The following is a 25,499-nucleotide window of genomic DNA, read 5'->3' on the forward strand; positions in this document are numbered from 1 at the left end:
ACCCAGGGAATCGATAGAACATCACTCAAAATGGGTGAATCTTTCCTTTAAAGGGGCAGCTGAATTTTTATTGTCTCATCTGTGATATTTTGATTAAAAGACTAAGGTCACAAAACATGAAATAGCATTGGGCAATATACCACATCACTTCTTATTAGTAAAACATTTCTTATTTTAGAGGCATGCTCCTCTGTTTTGGGGGGAAGGTTTTGGTGTAATTATGGAGAAAAAACATTTTGGCTAGTTAAAATGAGTGGCTGGTCAATTTTTAAATCTACCTGCCACAGAATGGCTGGCGGAACAAAACGTTAGTTTCAGGCCCTGAATAGGACAGAGAAAGTAGATGAAGAGAGAGTGAGAAAGAGCATATAAGAGAGTACAGGACAGAGGGAGACAGTTCTCCGACACTCAGCTCACCTGACGAGGTCGCTGGGCTTCTTGAAGCTCTTGGGGCAGAAGTTACAGCAGTTGGCAAACTTGGGCTCCGTCTCCAGCTCCACCGCCTTGTCCTTGATCTCGCTGATGCGGTCGCGCTCCGCCGCCGACTGGGCCAGCACCTTCTCCGACACTGACGCCTCGTCACCAGGGTCATTCTTGGCCAGCTCCTCCGCCTGCTCCTCTGTGAAGGTTATGATGTTGGCCCGGTTCCTTTTCATCACGGTCTGCTCACTCTCCTCTTCCTCCTCGCCATCCTCATCCTCCAGCCCTGCGAGGGGAGAGACACATAGGAGGAAAGGATTCACATGCTTCTTGAGTGTCAATCAACATCACGCCCACAACTCGAACTCAGACCTGGGTCCATTTCAGATGCATTTAAAATAATTGCTGCTTGTCAATTGTGCATGGTGATCTTAGGCTTGTGCGCGGCTGCTCGGCCATGGAAACCCATCTCATGAAGCACCCAACAGTTATTGTGCGGATGTTGCGTTCAGAGGCAGTTTGGAACTCGGTAGTGAGGACAGACTATTTTTACGCGCTTCAGCGGTCCCGTTCTGTGAGCAGATGTGGCCTTCCACTTCGCGGCTGAGCCGTTGTTGCTCCTAGACGTTTCCACTTCACAATAACAGCACTTCCGGTTCACCAGGGCAGCTCCAGCAGCACAGAAATTTGACAAACTGACTTGTTGGAAAGGTGGCATCCTATGACAGCGCCACGTTGAAAGTAACTGAACTCTTCAGTAAGGCCCCTCTAATGATAATGTTTATCTATGGAGATTTTATACACCTGTCAACAACGGGTGTGGCTGAAATAGTTTTGAAGGATTTTGTAAATACTACATCTCTGTACTTATATAATTAAATGGGACATTGACCAATATGGCTGCCATTATTAACTAAATCTAGAGCTAAACAGATCTATGACACTAGCCACTCTAAATAAAAATCGTATTGGTCACATACACATATTTAGCAGATGTTGTGGTGGGTGTAGCGAAATGCTTGTATAGTGTATCTCTCTATGGCTATGTCCCAAATTCCTCTCATTCCTTCCTAAGTGTGCACTTGTTCACTTCCCTTCACTGATTTGGAAGGAAATGACTGGTATAAGAAATATCATAGAAACTCCTACTAGCCTCCACCAATCCAATGCTTTTAGATTTGTGGGAAGTAGTGAACGAATGCATACTTGAGGAGAAAGGAGATATTATTGGGACGCAGCCTATGTCTGTACCTCTGTCCACTTCGGCGTGGTCCTTCTTCAAGTGCTTCCTATACAGCACGTTGTTGCGGAAGCTGTCCTCACACATGTGACACTTGTAGGGCTTCAGGTGGACAACCATGTGGCGGTTCAGACTGCCGTTGGTGGTGAAGGATGTGTCACACATGTTACACTTATAGGCCTTCACTCCTAGGAGCGGGAGCAAAGGAGACGGAGATATAAATAACCATGTTTCATCAGTGTATTGACCAATAAGGTTTAGCTTTCCCCAGAGGTGGAAAAAGTACCCCAATGTCATACTTGAGTAAAAGTAAAGATACCTTCATAGTAAAATACTCCTTGAGTAAAAGTCTAAAAGTATTTGGTTTTAAATATAAGCATCAAAAGTCAACGTAATTGCAAAAAATATACTATATAGCAAACGGCACGATTTCTTGTTTTTTCATTTATTTAAGGATAGTCAGGTGATAATTTTACAAACAAAGCATTTGTGTTTAGTGAGTCTGCCAGATTATAGGCAGTAGGGCTACCAGGGATGTTCTCTTGACAAGTGTGTGAATTGGACCAATTTCCTGTATTGCTAAGCATTCAAAATGTAACGAGTACTTTTGGGTGTCAGGGAAAATGTATGTAGTAAAAAGCACATTTTCTTTAGGAATGTGTTGGAGTAAAAGCAACAGATTGAAACGGTCAAGGAAAGTACAGATACCCCGACTCCCGAGTGGCGCAGCGGTCTAAGACACTGCATCACAGTGCTAGAGGCGTCACTACAGACCCAGATTCTATCCCGGGCTGTATCACAATCAGCTGCGATCGGGAGTCTAATAGGGCAGCGCACAATTGGCCCAGCGTCGTCCTGGTTCGGGGAGGGATTGGCCGGGGGGGCTTAATTGTGCTCATTGAGCTTTAGTGACTCCTTGTGGCGGGCCGGGCACCTGAAGGTTGACCTCAGTCGTCAGTTGAAAGTTGTTTCCTCTGACACATCGGTGCGGCTGGATTCCGGGTTAAGCGGGCGGGTGTTAAGAAGCGCGGTTTGGCGGGTCATGTTTTGGAGGACGCATGACTCGACCTTCGCATCCCGAGCCCTTTGGGGAGTTGCAGCAATGAGAAAAGATCGAAATTGTGGATAAAAGTACAGATTCCCCCCAAAAAACTACTTAAGTAGTATAGTTGAAGTCGGAAGTTTAAATACACTTAGGTTGGAGTCATTAAAACTCGATTTCAAACACCCCACAAATTTCTTGATAACAAACTATAGTTTTGGAAAGTCGGTTAGGAGTAATTTCTCCAACAATTGTTTACAGACAGATTATTTCACTTATAATTCACTGTATCACAATTCCAGTGGGTTAGAAGTTTACATACACTAAGGTGACTGTGCCTTTTAAACAGCTTGGAAAATTCCAGAAAATGATGTAGTGGATTTCGAAGCTTCTGATAGGCTAATTGACATCATTTGAGTCAATTGGAGGTGTACCTGTGGATATATTTCAAGGCCTACCTTCAAACTTTCAAACTGTGGAGTGCCTCTTTGCTTGACATAATAGGAAAATCAAAAGAAATCAGCCAACACCTTAGAAGAAAAAATTGTAGACCTCCACAATTCTGGTTCATCCTTGGGAGCAATTTCAAAATGCCTGAAGGTACCACGTTCATCTGTACAAACAATAGTATGCAAGTATAAACACCATGGGACCACGCAGCCGTCATACCGCTCAGGAAGGAGACGCGTTCTGTCTCCTAGAGATGAATGTTATTTGGTGTGAAAAGTGCAAATCAATCTCAGAACAGCAAAGGACCTTGTGAAGATGCTGGAGGAAACAGGTACAAAAGTACTCATATCAACCGTAAAACGAGTCCTATATCCTGAAAGGCCGCTCAGCAAGGAAGAAGCCACTGCTCCAAAACCGCCATAAAGAAGCCAGACTACGGTTTGCAACTGCACATGGGGACAAAGATTGTACTTTTTGGAGGAATGTCCTCTGGTCTGATAATGCCCATAATGACCATCGTTATGTTTGGAGGAAAAAGAGGGAGGCTTGCTGCACGAGGGACTGGTGAACTTCACAAAATAGATGGCATCATGAAGAGGGGAAATTATGGGGATATATTGAAGCAACATCCCAAGACATCAGTCAGGAAGTTAAAGCTGGTCGCAAATGGGTCTTCCAAATGGACAATGACCCCAAGCATACTTCCAAAGTTGTGGCAAAATGGCTTAAGGACAACAAAGTCAAGGTATTGGAGTGGCCATCACAAAGCCCTAACCTCAATCCTATAGAAAAATTGTGGGCAGAACTGAAAAAGTGTGTGCGAACATTCTTAAAATAAAGTGGTGATCCTAACTGACCTAAGATGGAGAATTTTTACTAGGATTAAATGACAGGAGTTGTGAAAAACTGAGTTTAAATGTATTTGGCTAAGGTGTATGTAAACTTCCGACTTCAACTGAATTTTAAGGGATTTTTACTGAAAGTACTTCACACCATTGGGTTTCCCAAAGCATTTGTGGCTATAATATTGTCATTTTCTCCACAACCCAGCTGCACAGCCAAGAGAGAGAAACAATTATGAGATCTATATTTGACTGTCATAAGTGAATGAACAGAATTCGTCAAATTAAGCACTTTGCTGTCCTGCGAGAGGCGTGAGTCTGGGTCGGCCAGATAAAAAGCATGCTATTTTAACTACAGTGGCAAGAAAATGTATGTGAACTCTGGAATTATCTGGATTTCTGCTTAAACTAATAACAAAGAAATTATTATATTTTTCTGGAATACCATAATTTAAACATTCACAGTGTAGGATGGTAAAAGTAGGTGAATCCCTAGGCTAATGACTCCAAAGTTTATTGGAGTCAGGAGTCACCTAACCTGGAGTACAGTCGTTGCCTAAAGTTTTGAGAATGACGCAAATATTAATTTTCAAAGTCTGCTGCCTCAGTTTGTACGATGGCAATTTGCATATACTCCAGAATGTTATGAAGAGTGAGCAGATGAATTGCAATGAACCTCTCTAGGCTAGGGGGCGGTATTATCACGTCCAGATGAAAAGCGTGCCCAAAGCAAACTGCCTGCTACTCAGGCCCAGAAGCTAGGATATGCATATTAGTAGATTTTGATAGAAATCACTCTGAAGTTTCAAAAATTGTTTGAATGATGTCTGTGAGTATAACAGAACTTATTTGGCAGGCGAAACCCCGAAAACAAACCATCCAGGAAAAATAAAATTGAGGTCACTCTTTTCAATGAGTTTTCTATGGGGATCTGGATTTCTAAGGCACTTGCTTGTAGTTCCTATTGCTTCCACTGGATGTCAACAGTCTTTAGAAATTGGTTGATGTTTTTCCTTTGTGTAATGAAGAAGTAGCCCTGTCCAGAACAAGGGTCGAGTGAAATGTACTGTTTGATAGAGACGTGCGACCTAAAAGCACCCCCCACTTTGTTTTCGTCCGGTATTGAACAGTTTATCCCGTCTTAAATTTTATTGATTATTTACGTTACAAAATACCTAAAGTTGTATTTGGAAAGTTGTTTGAAATGTTTGGACAAAGATTACCGGTAACTTATGAGATATTTTGTAGCCATGTTGCGCGAGTTGGAACAGGTGTTTTTCTGGATCAAACGCGCCAAATAAATGGACATTTTGGATATATAACGACGGAATTAATCGAACAAAAGGATAATTTGTGATATTTATTGGACATACAGTGGGGCAAAAAAGTATTTAGTCGGCCACCAATTGTGCAAGTTCTCCCACTTAAAAAGATGAGGCCTGTAATTTTCATCATAGGTACACTTCAACTATGACAGACAAAATGAGAAGAAAAAAAATCCAGAAAATCACATTGTAGGATTTTTAATATATTTTTGGACACCGATTCGGCAGATTTTTTAAACACCTTTATTTAACTAGGCAAGTCAGTTAAGAACACATTCTTATTTTCAATGACGGCCTCGGAACGGTGGGTTAACTGCCTCGTTCAGGGGCATAATGACAGATTTTCACCTTGTCAGCTCGGAGATTCAATCTTGCAACCTTACAGTTAACTAGTCCAACGCTCTAACCACCTGCCTCTCATTGCACTCCACGAGGAGACTGCCTGTTACGCGAACGCAGTAAGCCAAGGTAAGTTGCTAGCTAGCATTAAACTTATCTTATAAAAATCAATCAATCAATCATAATCACTAGTTAACTATACATGGTTGATGATATTACTAGTTTATCTAGTGTGTCCTGCGTTGCACGTAATCGATGCGAATCGTTGCACCAATGTGTACCTAACCATGAACATCAATGCCTTTCTTAAAATCAATACACAGAAGTATATATTCTTTTAAACCTGTATATTTAGCTAAAAGAAATCCAGGTTGGCAGGCAATATTAACCAGGTGAAATTGTGTCACTTCTCTTGCATTCATTGCACGCAGAGTCAGTGTATATGCAACAGTTTGGGTCGCCTAATTTGCCAGAATTTTACGTAATTATGACATAACATTGAAGGTTGTGCAATGTAACAGGAATATTTGGACTAATGGATGCCACCCCTTAGATAAAATACGGAACGGTTCCGTATTTCACTGAAAGAATAAACATTTTGTTTTCGAGATGATAGTTTCCGGATTCGACCATATTAATGACTTAAGGCTCGTATTTCTGTGTGTTATTATGTTATAACTAAGTCTATGATTTGATAGAGCAGTCTGACTGAGCGGTGGTAGGCAGCAGCAGGCTCGTAAGCATTCATTCAAACAGCACTTTCGTGTGTTTTGCCAGCAGCTCTTCGTTGTGCGTCAAGCATTGCACTGTTTATGACTTCAAGCCTATCAACTCCCGAGATTAGGCTGGTGTAACCGATGTGAAATGGCTAGCTAGTTAACGGGGTGCGCGCTAATAGCGTTTCAAACGTCACTCGCTCTGGGACTCTGCATGGGTAACGCTGCTTCGAGGGTGGCTGTTGTCATTGTGTTCCTGGTTCGAGCGTAGGGAGGAGCGAGGAGAGGGACGGAAGCTATACTGTTACACTGGCAATACTAAAGTGCCTATAAGAACATCCAATAGTCAAAGGTTAACGAAATACAAATGGTATAGAGAGAAATAGTCCTATAATTCCTATAACTACAACCTAAAACTTCTTACCTGGGAATATTGAAGACTCATGTTAAAAGGAACAACCAGCTTTCATATGTTCTCATGTTCTGAGCAAGGAACTTAAACGTTAGCTTTCTTACATGGCACATATTGCACTTTTACTTTCTTCTCCAACACTTTGTTTTTGCATTATTTAAACCAAATTGAACATGTTTCATTATTTATTTGAGGCTAAATGGATTTTTATTGATGTATTATATTAAGTTAAAATAAGTGTTCATAAGTGTTCATTCAGTATTGTTGTAATTGTCATTATTATTACAAATACATTATTTTTTAAATATATTTTTTTATATGATTATTATTATTATTTTTTAAAATCAGCCGATTAATTAGTTTCGGCTTTTTTTGGTCATCCAATAATCGGTATCGGTGTTGAAAAATCATAATCGGTCGACCTCTAATCTGCACGCACAGTGAGGCGAAGACTTTTGGAGGATGGCCTGGTGTCAAGCAGGGCAGCAAAGAAGCCACTTCTCTCCAGGAAAAACACCAGGGACAGACTGACATTCTGCAAACGGTACAGGGATTGGACTGCTGAGGACTGGGGTAAAGTCATTTTCTTTGATGAATCCCCTTTCTGATTGTTTGGGGCATCTGGAAAAAAGCTTGTACGAAGAAGACAAGGTGAGCGCTACCATCAGTCCTGTGTCATGCCAACAGTAAAGCATCCTGAAACCATTCATGTGTGGGGTTGCTTCTCAGCCAAGGGAGTGGGCTCACTCACAATTCTGCCTAAGAACACAGCCATGAATAAAGAATGGTACCAACACATCCTCCGAGAGCAACTTCTCCCAACCATCCAGGAACAGTTTGGTGACGAACAATGCCTTTTCCAGCATGATGGAGCACCTAGCCATAAGGCAAAAGTGATAACTAAGTAGCTCGGGGAACAAAACATCGATATTTTGGGTCCATGGCCATGAAACTCCCCAGACCCTAATCCCATTGAGAACTTGTGGTCAATCCTCAAAAGGCGAGTAGACAAACAAAACCCCACAAATTCTGACAAACTCCAAGGATTGATTATGCAAGAACGGGCTGCCATCAGTCAGGATGTGGCCCAGAAGTTAATTGACAGCATACCAAGGCGGATTGCAGAGGTCTTGAAAAAGAAGGGTCAACACTGCAAATATTGACTCTTTGCATCAACTGCATGTAATTGTCAATAAAAGCCTTTGACACTTATGAAATGCTTGTAATTATACTTCAGTATTCCATAGTAACATCTGAAAAAAATATCTAAAGACACTGAAGCAGCAAACTTTGTGAAAATTTATATTTGTGTCATTCTCAAAACCTTTGGCCACGACTGTACAATCATTGAGATGAGATTGGAGATGTTGGTTAGAGCTGCCCTGCCCTATAAAAAAACAAACATTTGAGTTTGCTATTCAACAAGAAGCATTGCCTGATGTGAACCATGCCTCAAACAAAAAGAGATCTCAGAAGACCTAAGATGAAGAATGGTTGACTTGCATAAAGCTGGAAAGGGTTACAAAAGTATCTCTAAAAGCCTTGATGTTCATCACTCCACGGTAAGACAAATTGTCTATAAATGGAGAAAGTTCAGGGCCTGGACACCTTGCTATCATCGTCGGAAAAATTAATTCTTAAGTGTATCAAGATATTTTGGCTATCTCTCCGCCAATTGAAGTTCAAGAGAAGTTGGGTGATGCAACAGGACAACAACCCAAAACACAAAATCAACAACAGAATGGCTTCAACAGAAGAAAAATAAGCCTTCTGGAGGGGCCCAGAAGTCCTGACCTCAACCCGATTGAGATGCTGTGGGATGACCTCAAGAGAGCGGTTCACACCAGACATCCCAAGAATATTGCTGAACTGAAACAGTTTTGTAAAGAGGAATGGTCCAAAATTCCTAATGACCGTTGTGCAGGTATGATCCGCAACTACAGAAAACGTTTGGTTGAGGTTATTGCTGTCAAAGGAGGCTCAACTAGTTATTAAATCCAAGGGTTCACATACTTTTACCAACCTACATTATGAATGTTTAGAAGGGTGTTCAATAAATAAAGAATTGTTTGTGCATTATTAGTTTAAGCAGACTGTGTCTGTCTACTGTTGTGACTTAGATGAAGATCAGATCAAATGTTATGACCAATCTATGCAGAAGTCCAGGTAAAGGGTTAACATACTTTTTCTTGCCACTGTATGCAGGCGTGCTGAGGTACACTGTTCTTACCTGTGTGTGTGTTGAGGTGGGACTTGAGGACTCCTGCTGAGACGAAGCATCGGCCACAAATGTTGCAGCAGTAGGGTTTCTCTCCGGTGTGGGAGCGCACGTGTTGCTTCAGATGGCTGGACTTCTTAAAAGGTTTATTACACATGGTGCACCTGGGGGGAATCAAACACACAGGTCGTGTTCATTAGGAATCAAACTCTGCGGAGCTAGCATGTTGGAGTGAACGGCTGTGCGAGGCTCCTGCAACATTTTTGCAAAATAATCTAATTTAACCTACTTTATGGCACTTTTTACAACAAACGTTTCTTTCTAATACAAGATTGTAACTTTTTATATGAAAATGCAGAGTAATAAGCGACCAAAGGACAATAAATCCACAGCGGAGGCCTACTCCCCACTAAATAGCGAGACAGACATGGCGGGAGGCACATGCAACAACGTGACACTTACAGAACTTACCTGGGCTTTGGGGGAGCTACGTGTTGCTATAGCTGAGGATCTTAAGGCCACTATTGCTGAACTGGACACCAAAATCGAGAGCATCATTCGAACGGTCGCTTCGCATGGCCAGAGTATTGCGGACCTTGAGAAAGCTTCTGAATTCAACGCTGGTAGGATCGACGAGTTAGAGAAGCTATGCACGTCATTGCAGGATACTGTGCAGAGGCTTTCTGTGAAAGTGGTGGACCTGGAGGGCCGATCCAGACGTAATAACCTTCGCGTTGTTGGTCTGGCAGAGGAGGTAGAGGCGGGCTCTCGCCCCACCGACTTCTTCGCCAAGCTATTGAAGGATGCAATGGGATCGGATGTTTTGGATTCGGATCCCCAGCTGGACCGCGCACATCGCTCCCTTGTCCCAGTGCCTGGACCGGGCCAACGTCCTCGCCCAGTAATCATCTGTTGTCACAGTTTCAAGACCAAGGATCTTATCCTGCGTGAAGCTCGAATGAGGGGCAACCTGTCACATAAAGGGCATCCATTCCGTGTCTATGAGGATTATGCGCCCGATGTGGCAAAGCATCGCGCCGACTACAGAGATGTCATGACCAAACTCTACAAACTCCATCTTCGCCCAGCCTTACTCTTCCCTGCAAGACTAAGAATTACCCCGCCTTCCGGTGAGAAGATTTGGCTCTCCTCGGTTTTGGACGCAGAGATGTTTATCCGGGGATATACACCAATCCCCCGTACAGGTTAGAGTGCCTAGTTATTGCGTGTTAGGGTCTGCTCATGGACTCGAATCCATACTATACCATATTGGGTGAAAACGTATTAAACGGGCTCAACAAGGGCTACCGAACATGTAAGACGCTGAGCCGACCAATGGATGGCGGTCAGAGCTCTCATTTAACGTTAAATTCACTTTCATCCCGGCTGTGCTCAGCAATGCATATTTTTCCTTCCAGGTTTGATCACTGACACCTTCGGACGGATATACTTATATTCCCCCACTTTTGTTTTGTTTCGTTATTTATTTTACAATCCTTACATTATTCTTACTACCATACCATTTATTTATTGCTTGCAGGGGACTGGGGGTGATGGTTGGGAGGGGGCAGACACCTGGTTAGCAAGTTGATGTTTTGTGCCGTTCTGCCTTTGTCTAGCCGTGGGCCTCTCTCCCGACTAGAGTCCCACCAGCCCTCTGTAGTGCTTATGTCTGTGTAGGTGTGCGTACATATAATTACTATTCGTACTTTATTACTATTTTCTCTTAGCATTTTAGTATTATGTATGTGTATATTTTAAATCAGTGTAGATTGTTATTCTGGGGTATGAATGTTTGTATGTGTATATGTGCATATGGATGTATATACATATTCTTTAAATATATATTTTTATATATTATTTTTTTTGTGGGTATGTATACATACATGTATATGTACAGTGCCTTGCGAAAGTATTCGGCCCCCTTGAACTTTGCGACCTTTTGCCACATTTCAGGCTTCAAACATAAAGATATAAAACTGTATTTTTTTGTGAAGAATCAACAACAAGTGGGACACAATCATGAAGTGGAACGACATTTATTGGATATTTAAAACTTTTTTAACAAATCAAAAACTGAAAAATTGGGCGTGCAAAATTATTCAGCCCCCTTAAGTTAATACTTTGTAGCGCCACCTTTTGCTGCGATTACAGCTGTAAGTCGCTTGGGGTATGTCTCTATCAGTTTTGCACATCGAGAGACTGAATTTTTTTCCCATTCCTCCTTGCAAAACAGCTCGAGCTCAGTGAGGTTGGATGGAGAGCATTTGTGAACAGCAGTTTTCAGTTCTTTCCACAGATTCTCGATTGGATTCAGGTCTGGACTTTGACTTGGCCATTCTAACACCTGGATATGTTTATTTTTTAACCATTCCATTGTAGATTTTGCTTTATGTTTTGGATCATTGTCTTGTTGGAAGACAAATCTCCGTCCCAGTCTCAGGTCTTCTCAGGTTTTCTTCCAGAATGGTCCTGTATTTGGCTCCATCCATCTTCCCATCAATTTTAACCATCTTCCCTGTCCCTGCTGAAGAAAAGCAGGCCCAAACCATGATGCTGCCACCACCATGTTTGACAGTGGGGATGGTGTGTTCAGGGTGATGAGCTGTGTTGCTTTTACGCCAAACATAACGTTTTGCATTGTTGCCAAAAAGTTCAATTTTGGTTTCATCTGACCAGAGCACCTTCTTCCACATGTTTGGTGTGTCTCCCAGGTGGCTTGTGGCAAACTTTAAACAACACTTTTTATGGATATCTTTAAGAAATGGCTTTCTTCTTGCCACACTTCCATAAAGGCCAGATTTGTGCAATATACGACTGATTGTTGTCCTATGGACAGAGTCTCCCACCTCAGCTGTAGATCTCTGCAGTTCATCCAGAGTGATCATGGGCCTCTTGGCTGCATCTCTGATCAGTCTTCTCCTTGTATGAGCTGAAAGTTTAGAGGGACGGCCAGGTCTTGGTAGATTTGCAGTGGTCTGATACTCCTTCCATTTCAATATTATCGCTTGCACAGTGCTCCTTGGGATGTTTAAAGCTTGGGAAATCTTTTTGTATCCAAATCCGGCTTTAAACTTCTTCACAACAGTATCTCGGACCTGCCTGGTGTGTTCCTTGTTCTTCATGATGCTCTCTGCGCTTTTAACGGACCTCTGAGACTATCACAGTGGAGGTGCATTTATACGGAGACTTGATTACACACAGGTGGATTGTATTTATCATCATTAGTCATTTAGGTCAACATTGGATCATTCAGAGATCCTCACTGAACTTCTGGAGAGAGTTTGCTGCACTGAAAGTAATCTTTTGGCCATTTTGGTAATCTTTTGGGCTGAATAATTTTGCACGCCCAATTTTTAAGTTTTTGATTTGTTAAAAAAGTTTGAAATATCCAATAAATGTCGTTCCACTTCATGATTGTGTCCCACTTGTTGTTGATTCTTCACAAAAAAATACAGTTTTATATCTTTATGTTTGAAGCCTGAAATGTGGCAAAAGGTCGCAAAGTTCAAGGGGGCCGAATACTTTTGCAAGGCACTGTATGTATATGTGTGTGTGTGTGTATGTGTGTATGTATATATATGTATATATAGGTATGTGTATGTATGTGTATGTGTGTGTATGTATATATGTATATGTGTGTGTGTATATGTGTGTATGTATAATGTCTATATATATATGTATGTATGTATGTATGTATGTATGTATGTATGTATGTATGTATGTATGTATGTATGTATGTATGTATGTATGTATGTATGTATGTATGTATGTATGTATGTATGTATGTATGTATGTATGTATGTATGTGTGTAGGTATGTATATGTGTGTATATATATGTATATATTTTTATTTATTTTTTATTAAACATGTTTTTTTTATGGGGGGAACGTTTAATTTAACAAATCCTTGTTCCGATCTCCTGACCCACAGTATGTAAAGGTACGGCTGACTATGTCGGTTGCGGATGGTTTATTTTTTGACCGGCAGTGCTTAGCAATATAATCTTGAGGCTATATCTTGCTTATCTCTGGGATTGACCCAGGATGACGCTTAAATGCGCAATATGTTTAAGTTGCAACTTATTCGGTTTATTAGATGCTAACTGAACACTTTACTCGCGGGAGCCTCCTCAGTTCATATGTTAGTAGAAGTTCTAGGATAGTGAGAGGTGAACGTGTAGTTGGGATTTTATTTTTGTTTTACCTCTTGTTCGAGGTCGCGCCGTGCTTTTTTGGCATCGGCCAGACAATGTGTTATTATTTTTATTTTTCGTTTTTTTTCTCTCCCGTTTGTACATGCCTGTTAAATGTGGGTTGAGGGGGGTAAGTGTTGGGGAAATCAGGGGAACAGGGTGGGAAGTGAAGGTGCTTGCAGGGGGAGGGGTGGGTTGGATACTGCTCGGGTATACGTGCTACATATGCTGATCGTGATGGTTTGGTGCGCTTTCTTACCTTTTTATCAAGTTACATGGTATGCAGGCCACCATAGGAACTACAAACGAGAGGAGGGCGGGGCTTACATTCACTTCCTGGAATGTCAAGGGTTTAAACAAACCAATTAAGAGGGGCAAGGTCCTAGCCCACTTGAAAGCACTCTCGTCTGATATTATATTTTTGCAAGAAACCCATCTGAAGAATAACTCTCATAGCAGACTTAAGTGTAGGTGGGTGGGGCAAGTGTATCACTAACTTCTCTGCCAAAACGAGAGGCACAGCGATTCTGGTACGGGAAGGAATTCCCTTTCTACATAAAACCACTATTGCAGATAAAGAGGGTCGGTATGTGATCGCAATAGGAGAAATCCACTCTACCTCAGTAAGTAACTCTAGTAATATCTATGGGCCAAACATTGACAACCCCTCTTTTTTCAAAAGAGTCCTTGCCCTGATTCCAGATATCTCCCATACTAACCTGGTCATTGGAGGGGACCTTAACTGTGTGCTAGACCAATATTTGGATAGATCCTCTACCCGGCGAACCCCTACCTCCTATTCAAGCGAATTCTTGAATACCTACATAAAAAATTTGAACTTATTTGATATATGGAGGATCGCTAACCCTACGGGTAGGGAATACTCCTTTTACTCTCATGTTCACAAGGTTTACACTCGAATTGACTACTTTTTGTTGGATGCTAGACTACTCCCCTATACCTGTAATGTGAGGTATCATGATATTATAATCTCGGACCACAGTTCACTCACCTTCTCCCTGAGATTGGGTGACATTGTACCAAACGAGAGGGTCTGGAGGTTGAATCCTCAGCTCCTCACAGAACCAACATTCTGTGAATATCTTAAAGACCAAATTACATTTTTCTTTGATACCAACAACAACACAGAGACCTCCCCAGCATTATTGTGGGAAACACTGAAGGCTTATCTGAGAGGTTGTATCATCTCCTTTCAGGCTGCCAGGAGTAGGCAAAACAGAGGAAAACTGGAAGAACTGGAGGGACAAATTCACTTACTGGATAGGGAGAATGCTAGCCACCCATCTATGGAGAAACATAAAAAAATTACCTCATTAAAATTTGAATATAATCAGATTCTCTCAGCTAAAATTGCTAAATCTTTTCTCTATGCCAAGCAAAAATATTTTGAGTTTGGTGACAAACCACACAAATTACTCACCAGACAACTTAGAAAAAATGTGAGTGACCGAATGATTCACAGGGTTAAATCTGCATCTGGGGAATTACTCTCTTCCCCCAAAGACATCAATGACAGATTCCGGCAGTTTTATGAGACTCTATATACATCTAAAGCGGATCCTAACCCCTTAATTATGCAAACATTTTTGGAGGACTGTAATCTTCCTGCCCTGAACCAGGAAGATTCTAACTTCCTGAATAAGGAAATATCTCTTGATGAAATTCGAGAAACAATTAAATCTCTAAAGAGTGGCAAGACCCCGGGCCCAGATGGATACCCTGGTGAATTCTATAAAACATTCAGCAACATGCTCTCTCCCTATCTGCACAAAATGTTGGTTCAGGCCAATGAGGATGGAGCTCTCCCTTCTACTTTGGACGAAGCGTTCATTAGAGTTATACATAAGAAGGGTAAAGATCCAGAAGAGGTAGGGTCATACAGACCAATATCTCTCCTTAATACATACCAAAAGATTTTAGCAAAAACTCTGGCTAACAGGCTTAGCACTTTAATTGGCAAATTGGTCCATTCGGATCAGACCGGCTTTATCCCTAACAGAAACTCATTCTTCAATCTCAGGCGCCTCTTCAATATTATGTATTCTCAGAGGTTACCCAACGTGGACCTCGCCGTCTTATCTCTTGACGCTGAAAAGGCCTTTGACCAAGTTGAGTGGCCCTATCTATTCAAGGTCCTACAGAAATGTAATATTGGAGAGAGGTTCATAAATTGGATCCAGCTTTTATATAGGAACCCCTGTGCCAGAATACTCACTAACCAATCATTGTCGCCCCGATTTAACCTCAACAGGGGGACAAGGCAGGGTTGTGCGCTGTCGCCTATGCTCTTCGCCCTAATTATCGAACCGCTCGCTCAGACGATTAGATCTCATGCAGCAATACACGGCTATAATACTAAAGATACTCTAAATAAGATCTCCCTATACGCAGATGACATCCTCCTCTATGTAACAGAACCCCAGGCTAGTATCCCAGCTATTCTTGATGTGATCAATTTGTTTGGTACCTTCTCGGGATACAGAATAAATTGGAACAAGATTGAATTAATGCCCATACGGTCGCAAAATACCTCCTGGCTAGAACATCTCCCATTTAAGTTATCTTCAGAAAAATGTACCTACCTAGGAATTGTAGTTACCAAACAATACTCCTTACTATTTAAAGAGAATTTCCCCTCTCTGATACAAAAACTCAAAGCAAACATACTATTTTGGAGAACTCTCCCAATTTCTCTGCTTGGGAGAATTAATGCCATTAAAATGGTCTTCCTCCCACAACTGCTCTACCTATATCAGAACATCCCAGTATTCATACCTAAATCCTTTCATAAACAACTGGACTCAATTATCAATCCTTTCATCTGGGATTATAAAACACACAGGATAGGTAAAAAACACCTCTGTAAATCCAAGATGGAAGGAGGATTGTCTCTCCCAAATTTTATATTTTATTACTGGGCCGCTAACCTCCGCGTTGTTACGTTTCTGTTGGATGACGTACTTCCGGCATCCAGCTGGCTTAGTATGGAGCGTGAGGAGTGTCACCCCTTCTCTATTGGCGCTGTGTCGCCTGTCAATCTGGAGATGTCACTTTATTGTAACAATCCTATTATACATAGCACAGTCCGAATCTGGAAGCAAATTAAAAGTCCACTTTGAGCTTAGACCAATGTCATTCATGCTCCCTGTCGCCAGGAATCCCTCCTTTGCCCCGTCTAACCTTGATAACACCTTTGAGCGATGGGGAGAGTTGGGGATAAGTACCATAGGGGATTTATACATAGAAGGGACCTTTGCTTCCTTTGAGTTGCTGAGGGAAACTTATAATCTTCCCAGAAGTAATTTTTTCAGATACCTACAAATTAGAGACTACGTTAGAAAACACCTCCCAACATTTGGGAATGCTAAACCTTCCATGTTTGACGAGGGGGGGATAGGGGGACATCTCCCCTCTTTCTTTCTACGTGTCCTTGTTTTGTATGTCATGTTTTGTATTATTTGTTCTGCACCCAGAACTCTGGGTCTTGTTGTTCCTGTATGCTCTTTTATGTTTAGATACGAATTGTATACCTGTCTTGTATACCTATACACCATTCTTGTGTGTGTTTAATAAAAAATATTTGAAACATTAGGAATCAAACTCAAGAAAACAGACTAAAACAGGGAGGGACTAACAGACCGCCAAAAGGAAACACTTATTTGGTCTGTTGCAAAACCCTTTCCATCGCATGCCCTAATGAACACAACCATTATATAATAGAGACGGTCTGTTTCTGTCAATGAGATGTGTATCAATAAAGCTCCTATAAAGTCACAAATCATTAGTTAACAATACTGACAACAGGAATCATTTCAAAATTCCACCACCAATTCACAAAGCAAGTTGGGGTTTATAAAAGTACATCAGACTTTTTGTCAAGTGGGATAATTGAAAACCAAACCTTTTTTGGAAAGGTCACTAACTCAGCCCTATGGCATCTGTTTGTGCTTTCTGTTTGGAAGGTGTGAGTTATGGGTTGAAGCTTTAAAAATTGCAGCGTACTGCGTACATGCATGGTGCAGCAGAATTCTATGGCACGTTATTTAAGTGTGAACCACTGGTACCATTAATTCTAGTTAGTGCTAGTTTGACTACCAGAGAGCATCTTTGAGAAGCATTTGATAGCCTTAAATAGTGTCTGTACTAGAGAATGCAGGTACGCGGGAGACCGGGGTTCAATTCCCTGATGGGGAGGAAGGAGTAGGCTGTCCTTGTAAATAATAATTTGTTCATAACTGATTCCATGTGTGTTATTTCATAGTTGTTTCATAAATGTCTTCTATTATTCTACAATGTAGAAAATAGTCCAAATAAAGAAAAACCCTGTAATGAGAAGGTGTGTCTAAACCTTTGACTGGTACTTGCTTATTTAATTTGATTAATATTATGTTGTTTCTATTCCAAGAAAAATTAAAAACTCTCTGGGTTTCCATTAGGATGGAACAGAAAATATCGCAATGTACAACGTAACGGTCGGGAGTACATTACTGGGCTATTTAGCTAAAGAATCCCAGTGTCATGGAGGCACGCAGGACACCGGGGTTCAATTCCCCGACGAGGAGGAAGGAGTAGGCTGTCCTTGTATATAAGAATTTGTTCTTAACTGACTTGCCTAGTTAAATAAAAGGTAACACTAAGAGCATAACATTTCTTCACCCTAATTTTCGAATTCTAGTCTTAACCAACACCCAAACAGAGATTCAGTGAAAATAAAAAATCTCCTTGATTTATCAAGACCAGTCCCCGTCTCAGAGCAGCGCGAAACGTGCTAAAACAGTTGTAGGCTATTGCTTCTAAATTAATAATAATAATCAAATTGTTTAAAAAAACAATATTTTGGAGATTATTTTGTTTTCAAATAACGTAAAATGAGCGAGAAAAATGCCAATCTTGAACATGGGGTGAGACAATGTTACTAATTTGTAAATAAATCCAGTTTATTATTTAAAATAATTTATTTCTGGTTTTAGAGGGAGAGAAAGACAAAAACCCACAATCATCTCACGGGTCTCCCAGTAGAGGGCGGCGCGGGTATTGAACCTGCATCTGTAGCAACACAGCTAATAATCCTGTCTTATACAGCGCCTGAGTGGTGCAACGGTCTAACGTGACCGGTCGGGAGTGGCCTACAGTACAACAGTAAGAGCAAAATAATCCTAACAAAATAAAAACCTTAGCGTCACAACAGTTTTAGTAAGTAATACTGAAGTCGTCCACAATTATCAGTTTCTATTTAGGTTCATGTCACCCATTCATTGTCAGTTAGAGACACAGTGGGACTCAAAAGCATAATCAGTGCTCTAACTCCCCCCTTGTGCTGGTCTGGAGCAATGAAGTGGTGACGCAGGGTACTGTACTAAACCACAAATGACCTCTAAGCCCAGCAGCATAAATCACAAAACTTTAAGTGGAGCAACCACTGTCTGCACAGCCTTTAGAATGAGACAGAGAGAGATAATCAACCCATATACAGTGGGGAGAACAAGTATTTGATACACTGCTGATTTTGCAGGTTTTCCTACTTACAAAGCATGTAGAGAGAGGTCTGTAATTTTTTATCATAGGTACACTTCCACTGTGAGAGACAGAATCTAAAACACAAATCCTGAATATCACATTGTATGATGGTTTTAAATCCAAAAATGAAAATACTGCCCTCTAGTCACAAAAGGTTAAAGAAAAACGAAGAGGTCTGTGAGAGCCGGAATTCTTACTGGTTGGTAGGTGATCAAATACTTATGTCAGGCAATAAAATGCAAATTAATTACTTAAAACCATCATACAATGTGATTTTCTGGATTTTTGTTTTGGATTCCGTCTCTCACAGTCGAAGTGTACCTATGATAAAAATGACAGACCTCTACATGCTTTGTAAGTAGGAAAACCTGCAAAATCGGCAGTGTATCAAATACTTGTTCTCCCCACTGTATATGAGGTGTATGTGTGTACTTATCTAAACAGAATGTGGAGTCTAATTTTGATACATATATAGGACTCCATACAGAGCATTACACCCAAACTGAAGTCACACTATACCACACACTACTCTTTTCTCACTGTTAAAACCTTGGTCTTGATTACATCTGTGTCGTATCTGAAGGAGAAAGTTCAGTAGTTTACAATCTCAAATATATATTCCCCTTATCCATCTACGTCCTCCTTTCTCTTGTTTTGTCTATACCGCTAGTCGTTTCATCCTAGACATGCATTAATAACGCATTGTGCGCTGACGTGGTAGGGGATTTTGTAAGTCTTTTTTTTGCATCCGTTCTGAGTGCCATGGGGAACAACTGAGGGAACAACTGAATAAAAGCATGACACATTACTCAGTCCCCTTCCCATCCCACTCTCTGTTTCCACAATGCAACAACATCCGTGGCTAGTGTCCTCTGCTACATCTGACGCACAAGTTAGTTGGAAAACTAAGAGCTTGTAGCAACACAAGCTGCCACCGTCACCTCTACAGACATCTGACGCACAAGTTAGTCACAAAACAAAAAGCTTGGAGCAACACAAGCTGGCACAGTCACCTTTACATATAGGAAGCTAGCAGAGTTAACTCATTGTCTGATTTCCAAATGGAAACATATGGGCCATGGTCAAAAGTAGTGCACTAGATAGGGAATAGGGTGCCGTTTGGGACAGTTATTTAGTTGAACATTGTGTCATATACACACAAGATGGCGCCGGAGAACAAGGCTGACGTTTGACACATTCCTAACCAGATTGTGTTTTTTTGTTCGTTTCTTTGCGTTTTGTTGTAACTTATTTTGTACAATGATGCTGCTACTTTCTCTTATGACCAAAAATAACTTCTGGAACTCAGAAATGCGATTACTCACCACGGACTGGCAGAATCCTTTTTTTCCTATAACGACTCCGACGAGCCCGATGTGAATGACATACTGCTTTCCTGGGAACAGGCCCAGATCCTTGTTATTTGCGTGAAGAGAATGCGAAGAAAAGGGTCCAGACAGCGGCCTGCCTTCTGAAAATTCATAGGCGATCGACTAACCCCACTTCCTTCCATTCTGCTAGCAAATGTGCAATCTTTGGAAAATAAAATAAAATGACCTACGCGGAAGATGAAACTACCATTGGGACTATGTCTTTTTGTAAATAACAGCTGGTGCACGATATCGAAAGAAGTCTTGAGCTATTGCCCGCCTGAGGTAGAGTATTTCATGATAAGCTGTAGACCACACTATTTACCTAGAGAGTTTTCATCTGTATATTTCATAGCTGTCTACATTCCACCACAGACCGGTGATGGTACTAATACCACACTGAATGAGCTGTATTCTGCCATAAGTAAACAGGAGCAAACAAGCTCACCCAGAGGAGGCGCTCCGAGTAGCCGGGGACTTTAATGCAGGGAAACTTAAATCCATCTTACCAAATTTCTATCATCATGTTAAATGTGCAACCAGAGGGGAAAAAACCCTGAATCACCTTTAACAACACAGAGACGCATACAAAGCTCTCCCTAGCCCTCCATTTGGCAAATATGACCATAATTCTATCCTGCTGATTCCTGCTTAAAAGCACAAATGAAAGCAGAAAGCACCAGTGACTCGATCAATAAAAAAAAGTGGTCGGATGAAGCAGATGCTAAGCTACAGGACTGTTTTGCTAGCACAGACTGGAATATGTTCAGGGATTCCAGCGATGGCATTGAGGAGTACACTACACCAGTTAATTGCTTCATCAATATGTGTACCGATGACGTCATCCTCACATTGACCGTACGTACATACCCCTACCAGAAGCTATGGATTACAGGCAACATCTGCACTGAGCGAAAAGCTAGAGCTGCTGCTTTCAAGGAGCATGACTCTAATCCAGAAGCTTATAAGAAATCCCGCTATGCCCTCCAACGAACCATCAAACAGGCAAAGAGTCAATACAGGACTAAGATCAAATTGTACTACACTGGCTCTGACGCTCGTTGCATGTGGCAGGGCTTACAAACCAAACAGACTACAGCCGAGAGCTGCCCAGTGACACGAGCCTACCAGACGAGCTAAACTACGTCTATGCTCACTTCGAGGCAAACAATACTAAAACATGCATGAGAGCACCAGCTGTTCCGGGAAGACTGTGATCATGCTCTCCGCAGCCGATGTGAGTAAGACCTTTAAACAGGTCAACATTCACAAGGCCACAGGGCCAGACGGTTTACCAGGATGTGTACTGCGACCATGCGCTGATCGACTGGCAAGTGTCTTCACTGACACTTTAAACCTCTCCCTGTCCGAGTCTGTAATACCAACATGTTTTAAGCAGACCACCATAGTCCCTGTGCCCAAAAACACTAAGGTAACCTGCCTAAATGACTACCGCCTCGTAGCACTCATGTCTGTAGCCATGAAGTGATTTGAAAGGCTGGTCATGGCTCACATCAACACCATTATTTCAGAAACCCTAGACCCACTCCAATTTGCATACTACCCTAACAGAGCCACAGATGATGCCATCTCTATTGCACTCCACACTGCTCTTTCCCACCAGGACAAAAGGTGTTCATTGACTACAGCTCAACGTTCAACACCAGAGTGACTTCAAAGCTCATCAATAAGCTAAGGACCCTGGGACTAAACACTTCCCTTGCAACTGGATCCTGGACATCGTGACTGGCCGCTCCCAGGTGGTAAGGGTAGGTAACAACACATCCGCCACGCTGATCCTCAACACAGGGGCCCCTCAGGGTGTGTGCTCAGACCCCTCCTGTACTCCCTGTTCACTCATGACTGCACGCCAGGTACGACTCCAACACTATCCTATGTTTACCGATGACACAGTAGTAGGCCTGATCAGCGACAACGACGAGACAGCCTATAGGGAGGAGGTTAGGGACATGGCCGTGTGGTGCCAGGAGAACAATCTCTGCCTCAACGTGATCAAGACAAAAGGTGATGAATGTGGACTACAGAAAAAAGAGGACCAAGCAAGCCCCCATTCTCATCAACGGGGCTGGAGTGGAGCAGGTTGAGAGCTTCAAGTTCCTTAGTGTCCACATCACCAAAAAACTAACATGGTCCAAGCACACCAAGACAGTTGTGAAGAGGGCACGACAAAGCCTATTCCCCCTCAGGAAACTAAAAAGATTTGGCATGGGTCCTCAGATCCTCAAAAGGTTCTTTCTACAGCAGCACCATCGAGAGCATCCTGACTGGTTGCATCACTGCCTGCTATGGCAACTGCTCGGCCTCCGACCGCAAGTCACTAGAGGGTAGTGCGTAAGGCCCAGTACATCACTGGGGCCAAGCTTCCTGCCATCCAGGACCTCTATACCAGGTAGTGACAGAGGAAGGCCCAAAAATGGTCAAAGACTCCAGCCACACTAGTCATAGACTGTTCTCTCTGCTACCGAATAGCAAGCGTTACCGGAGCGCCAAGTCTAGGTCCATGAGGCTTCTAAACAGCTTCTACCCACAAGCCATAAGACTCTTGAACATCTAATCAATTGTCTACCCAGACTATTTGCATTGCCCCCCCCCACCCCATCTTTTACACCGCTGCTACTCTCTGTTGTTATCATCTATGCATAGTGACTTTAATAACTACCTAAAACCCTTGCCAACAAGAGGTTTTGCCACCAAGTACTAGGGCAATAATTATTTCCCTCATTAAAATGCAAATCAATTTATAACATTTTTGACATGCATTTTTCTGGATTCTTTTGTTGTTATTCTGTCTCTCCCTGTTCAAATAAACCTACCATTAAAATTATAGACGGATCATTTCTTTGTCAGTTGGCAAACGTACAAAATCAGCAGGGGATCAAATACTTTCCCCCCACTGTACATGTATATATTACCTCAACTAACCGGTGCCCCCGCACATTGACTCCGGTACCCTCCTGTATATAGTCTCGCTATTGTTTTAACTGCTGCTCTTTAATTACTAGTTACTTTTATTTCTTTTCTTTTTTTAAAACTGCATTGTTGGTTAGGGGCTTGTAAGTAAGCATTTCACTCTAAGGTCTACACCTGTTTTTTGCAGCACATGTGACTAATAAAATTTGATTTGACATGTCTCGCACTCAAAATGGTCACTTTATCAGGAGACAATAACAGCAACGGGGGTGCGATTCTGATAGTGTTATCTTTGTTTTGCATTCCTCCGTGTCGACTGCTAATGCTGTTACAGCCCTAGAGCACATAAAAGGTGCATAACAGTGTTATCTGCTGACGAGCTGGGAACAATGACAGAAAGTAAAAGCATCCATTACTTGCCGAAAATTATAGGCTCGCTGTCGCTTACAGACATTTACATTTTAGTCATTTAGCAGAGGCTCTTATCCAAAACGACAGCAGTGAGTGCATACATTTTTCTAACTTTTTATTTTTGTACTGGTCCCTGTGGGAATCGAACCCACAACCATTGCAAGCGCCATGAACTACCAACTGAGCCACACAGACACACACACACCGCAGACACACACACACACGCAGACACACACACACTGGACAAACACACACACTGGACAAACACACACACACCTGTAAGCCCTCTTGCTGTTGTCCTCGCTGTCTTCTGGGTCTTGGTAGTCTTGCGCCTGGTCAGACAGCTGGAGGTCTCCTTGGCTAGTCTCCTGGAGCAGGCCACTTGTCTAAACAGAAGTATATGCAACCATTAATTAACTACATCGTGAATAAATCACTGAATACTGAATATTTGAACTGACTACTTAAGGCTACATTTCACTTAGTCGTTTTTGGCTTGATAGAACACCCGTTAAGTTAGGGTGGCAAACAGGTTCTGAGATGGCTTCTACCCCCAAGCCATATGATTTCTAATAGCCAGAATGCTAAATAGTTCATTAATGTTACCCAAACTATCTGCACTGACTTTATCTTGCACTGACCCTACACACATTCACTAGACTTTATATACACACCATATACACAAATCACACACTACACTGTCACTCCCCCATACATCCCCCACTCAAACACTACATACACACACACACACACACACATAACACAGACTTTTAGACACACAATTTGCTGCTGCTACGCGGTTTATTATTTTATGCTCATTATTATCTATCTGGATGCGTAGTCACTATACCCTGCCTTCATGTACATATCTACCTCAAGTATCTCTGCACATTGATCTGGTACTGGTACTCCCTGTATATAGCTCCATTCTTGTGTATTTTATTTATTTTGAGTTAGTTCATATTTATTTATTATAATCATTTTTTTTAAACTCTGCATCGTTGGGAAAAGTTTGTAAGCAAGCATTCCACTGTAAAGTCTACACTAGTTGTATTCGACAGGTGATAAAAAAAAATGTGAATTGAAATTTCCCAAAGAACCTGGCTTTTTCAGAAATCCCTATGGAAGGGTTTACTGAGAACTTGGGGAAATTTTGCAACCCTACTCTACATAGAGCCAATGCCACGCTATGATGGTGAGATGGAAGCCCCCTGTGGAAGAGGCTGACGGTAGAGGCTGACGGTGCTGGATTCACCACCTCTTGGCTGGGCACATGGAGCAGGTTCTGGGGGTGGTAGCTGGAGGAGAGGGCCTGAGACTCCAGTGTGCTGGAGTCCTGTAGCTGCTGCACAGTAGAGAACTGGGCCTGGGGATAGCCCTCTGCGGTGATGGTGAAACCTGCAGGAGGACACAAAGGGGTACAGTCAGCACTACAGCATACAATGGGTTAACCCTGTATGAGAACTTAAGGGACCCTAGCAACTCCAAAGGAGGATGTACAGTGCATTCGGAAAGTATTCAGGCTACTTGAATTTTTCCACACCTTATTCCAATGTATGTAATGACAGAGAAAATCTTTTTTTTTTATTCAGACCCTTTGCTATGAGACTCAAAATTGAGTCTCATAGCAAAATTGACTCAAAATTGAGCTCAGGTGCATCCTGTTACCATTGATCATCCTTGAGATGTTTCTACAACTTTATTGGAGTACACCTGTGGTAAATTAAATTGATTGGATCTGTCTATATAAAGGTCCCACAGTTGACAGTGCATGTCAGAGCAAAAACCAAGCCATGAGGTCGAAGGAATTGTCTGTAGAGCTCAGAGACATACTTTTTTGAGACACAGATCTGGGGAAGGGTACCAAAAGAATTCTGCAGCATTGAAGGTCCCCAAGAACACAGTGGCCTCCATCATTCTTAAATGGAAGAAGTTTAGAACCACCAAGACTCTTCTTTTGGGGACCTAGTGGCACAGCGGTCTAAGACACTGCATCGCAGTGCTAGAGGCGTCACTACAGACCCGGACTCGATCCAGGGCTGTTCTCAT

At 42.0% G+C, this 25,499-nt stretch overlaps 1 protein-coding gene across 3 annotated transcripts in view; it reads right to left on the reverse strand.

The window, feature by feature from the left end:
• Positions 1-25,499, reverse strand: part of LOC112223129 (zinc finger protein 236) — a 109,709-nt gene that overhangs the window by 30,983 nt on the left and 53,227 nt on the right. For 2 of the 3 annotated variants that reach the window (XM_024386107.2, XM_042304463.1), the window contains exons 16-20: positions 24,709-24,848; positions 23,727-23,836; positions 9,017-9,168; positions 1,672-1,848; positions 418-706 (exon numbers count right to left, since the gene is read on the reverse strand). In XM_024386107.2, coding sequence (XP_024241875.1) covers positions 418-706; positions 1,672-1,848; positions 9,017-9,168; positions 23,727-23,836; positions 24,709-24,848 — 868 coding nt within the window. The remainder of the gene's footprint in view (positions 1-417; positions 707-1,671; positions 1,849-9,016; positions 9,169-23,726; positions 23,837-24,708; positions 24,849-25,499) is intronic. The other variant, XM_024386108.2, reaches the window with a different exon arrangement.

The sequence above is a fragment of the Oncorhynchus tshawytscha genome, linkage group LG23 (genome assembly GCF_018296145.1).
Source record: "Oncorhynchus tshawytscha isolate Ot180627B linkage group LG23, Otsh_v2.0, whole genome shotgun sequence".
Taxonomy (NCBI): Eukaryota; Metazoa; Chordata; class Actinopteri; order Salmoniformes; family Salmonidae; genus Oncorhynchus; species Oncorhynchus tshawytscha.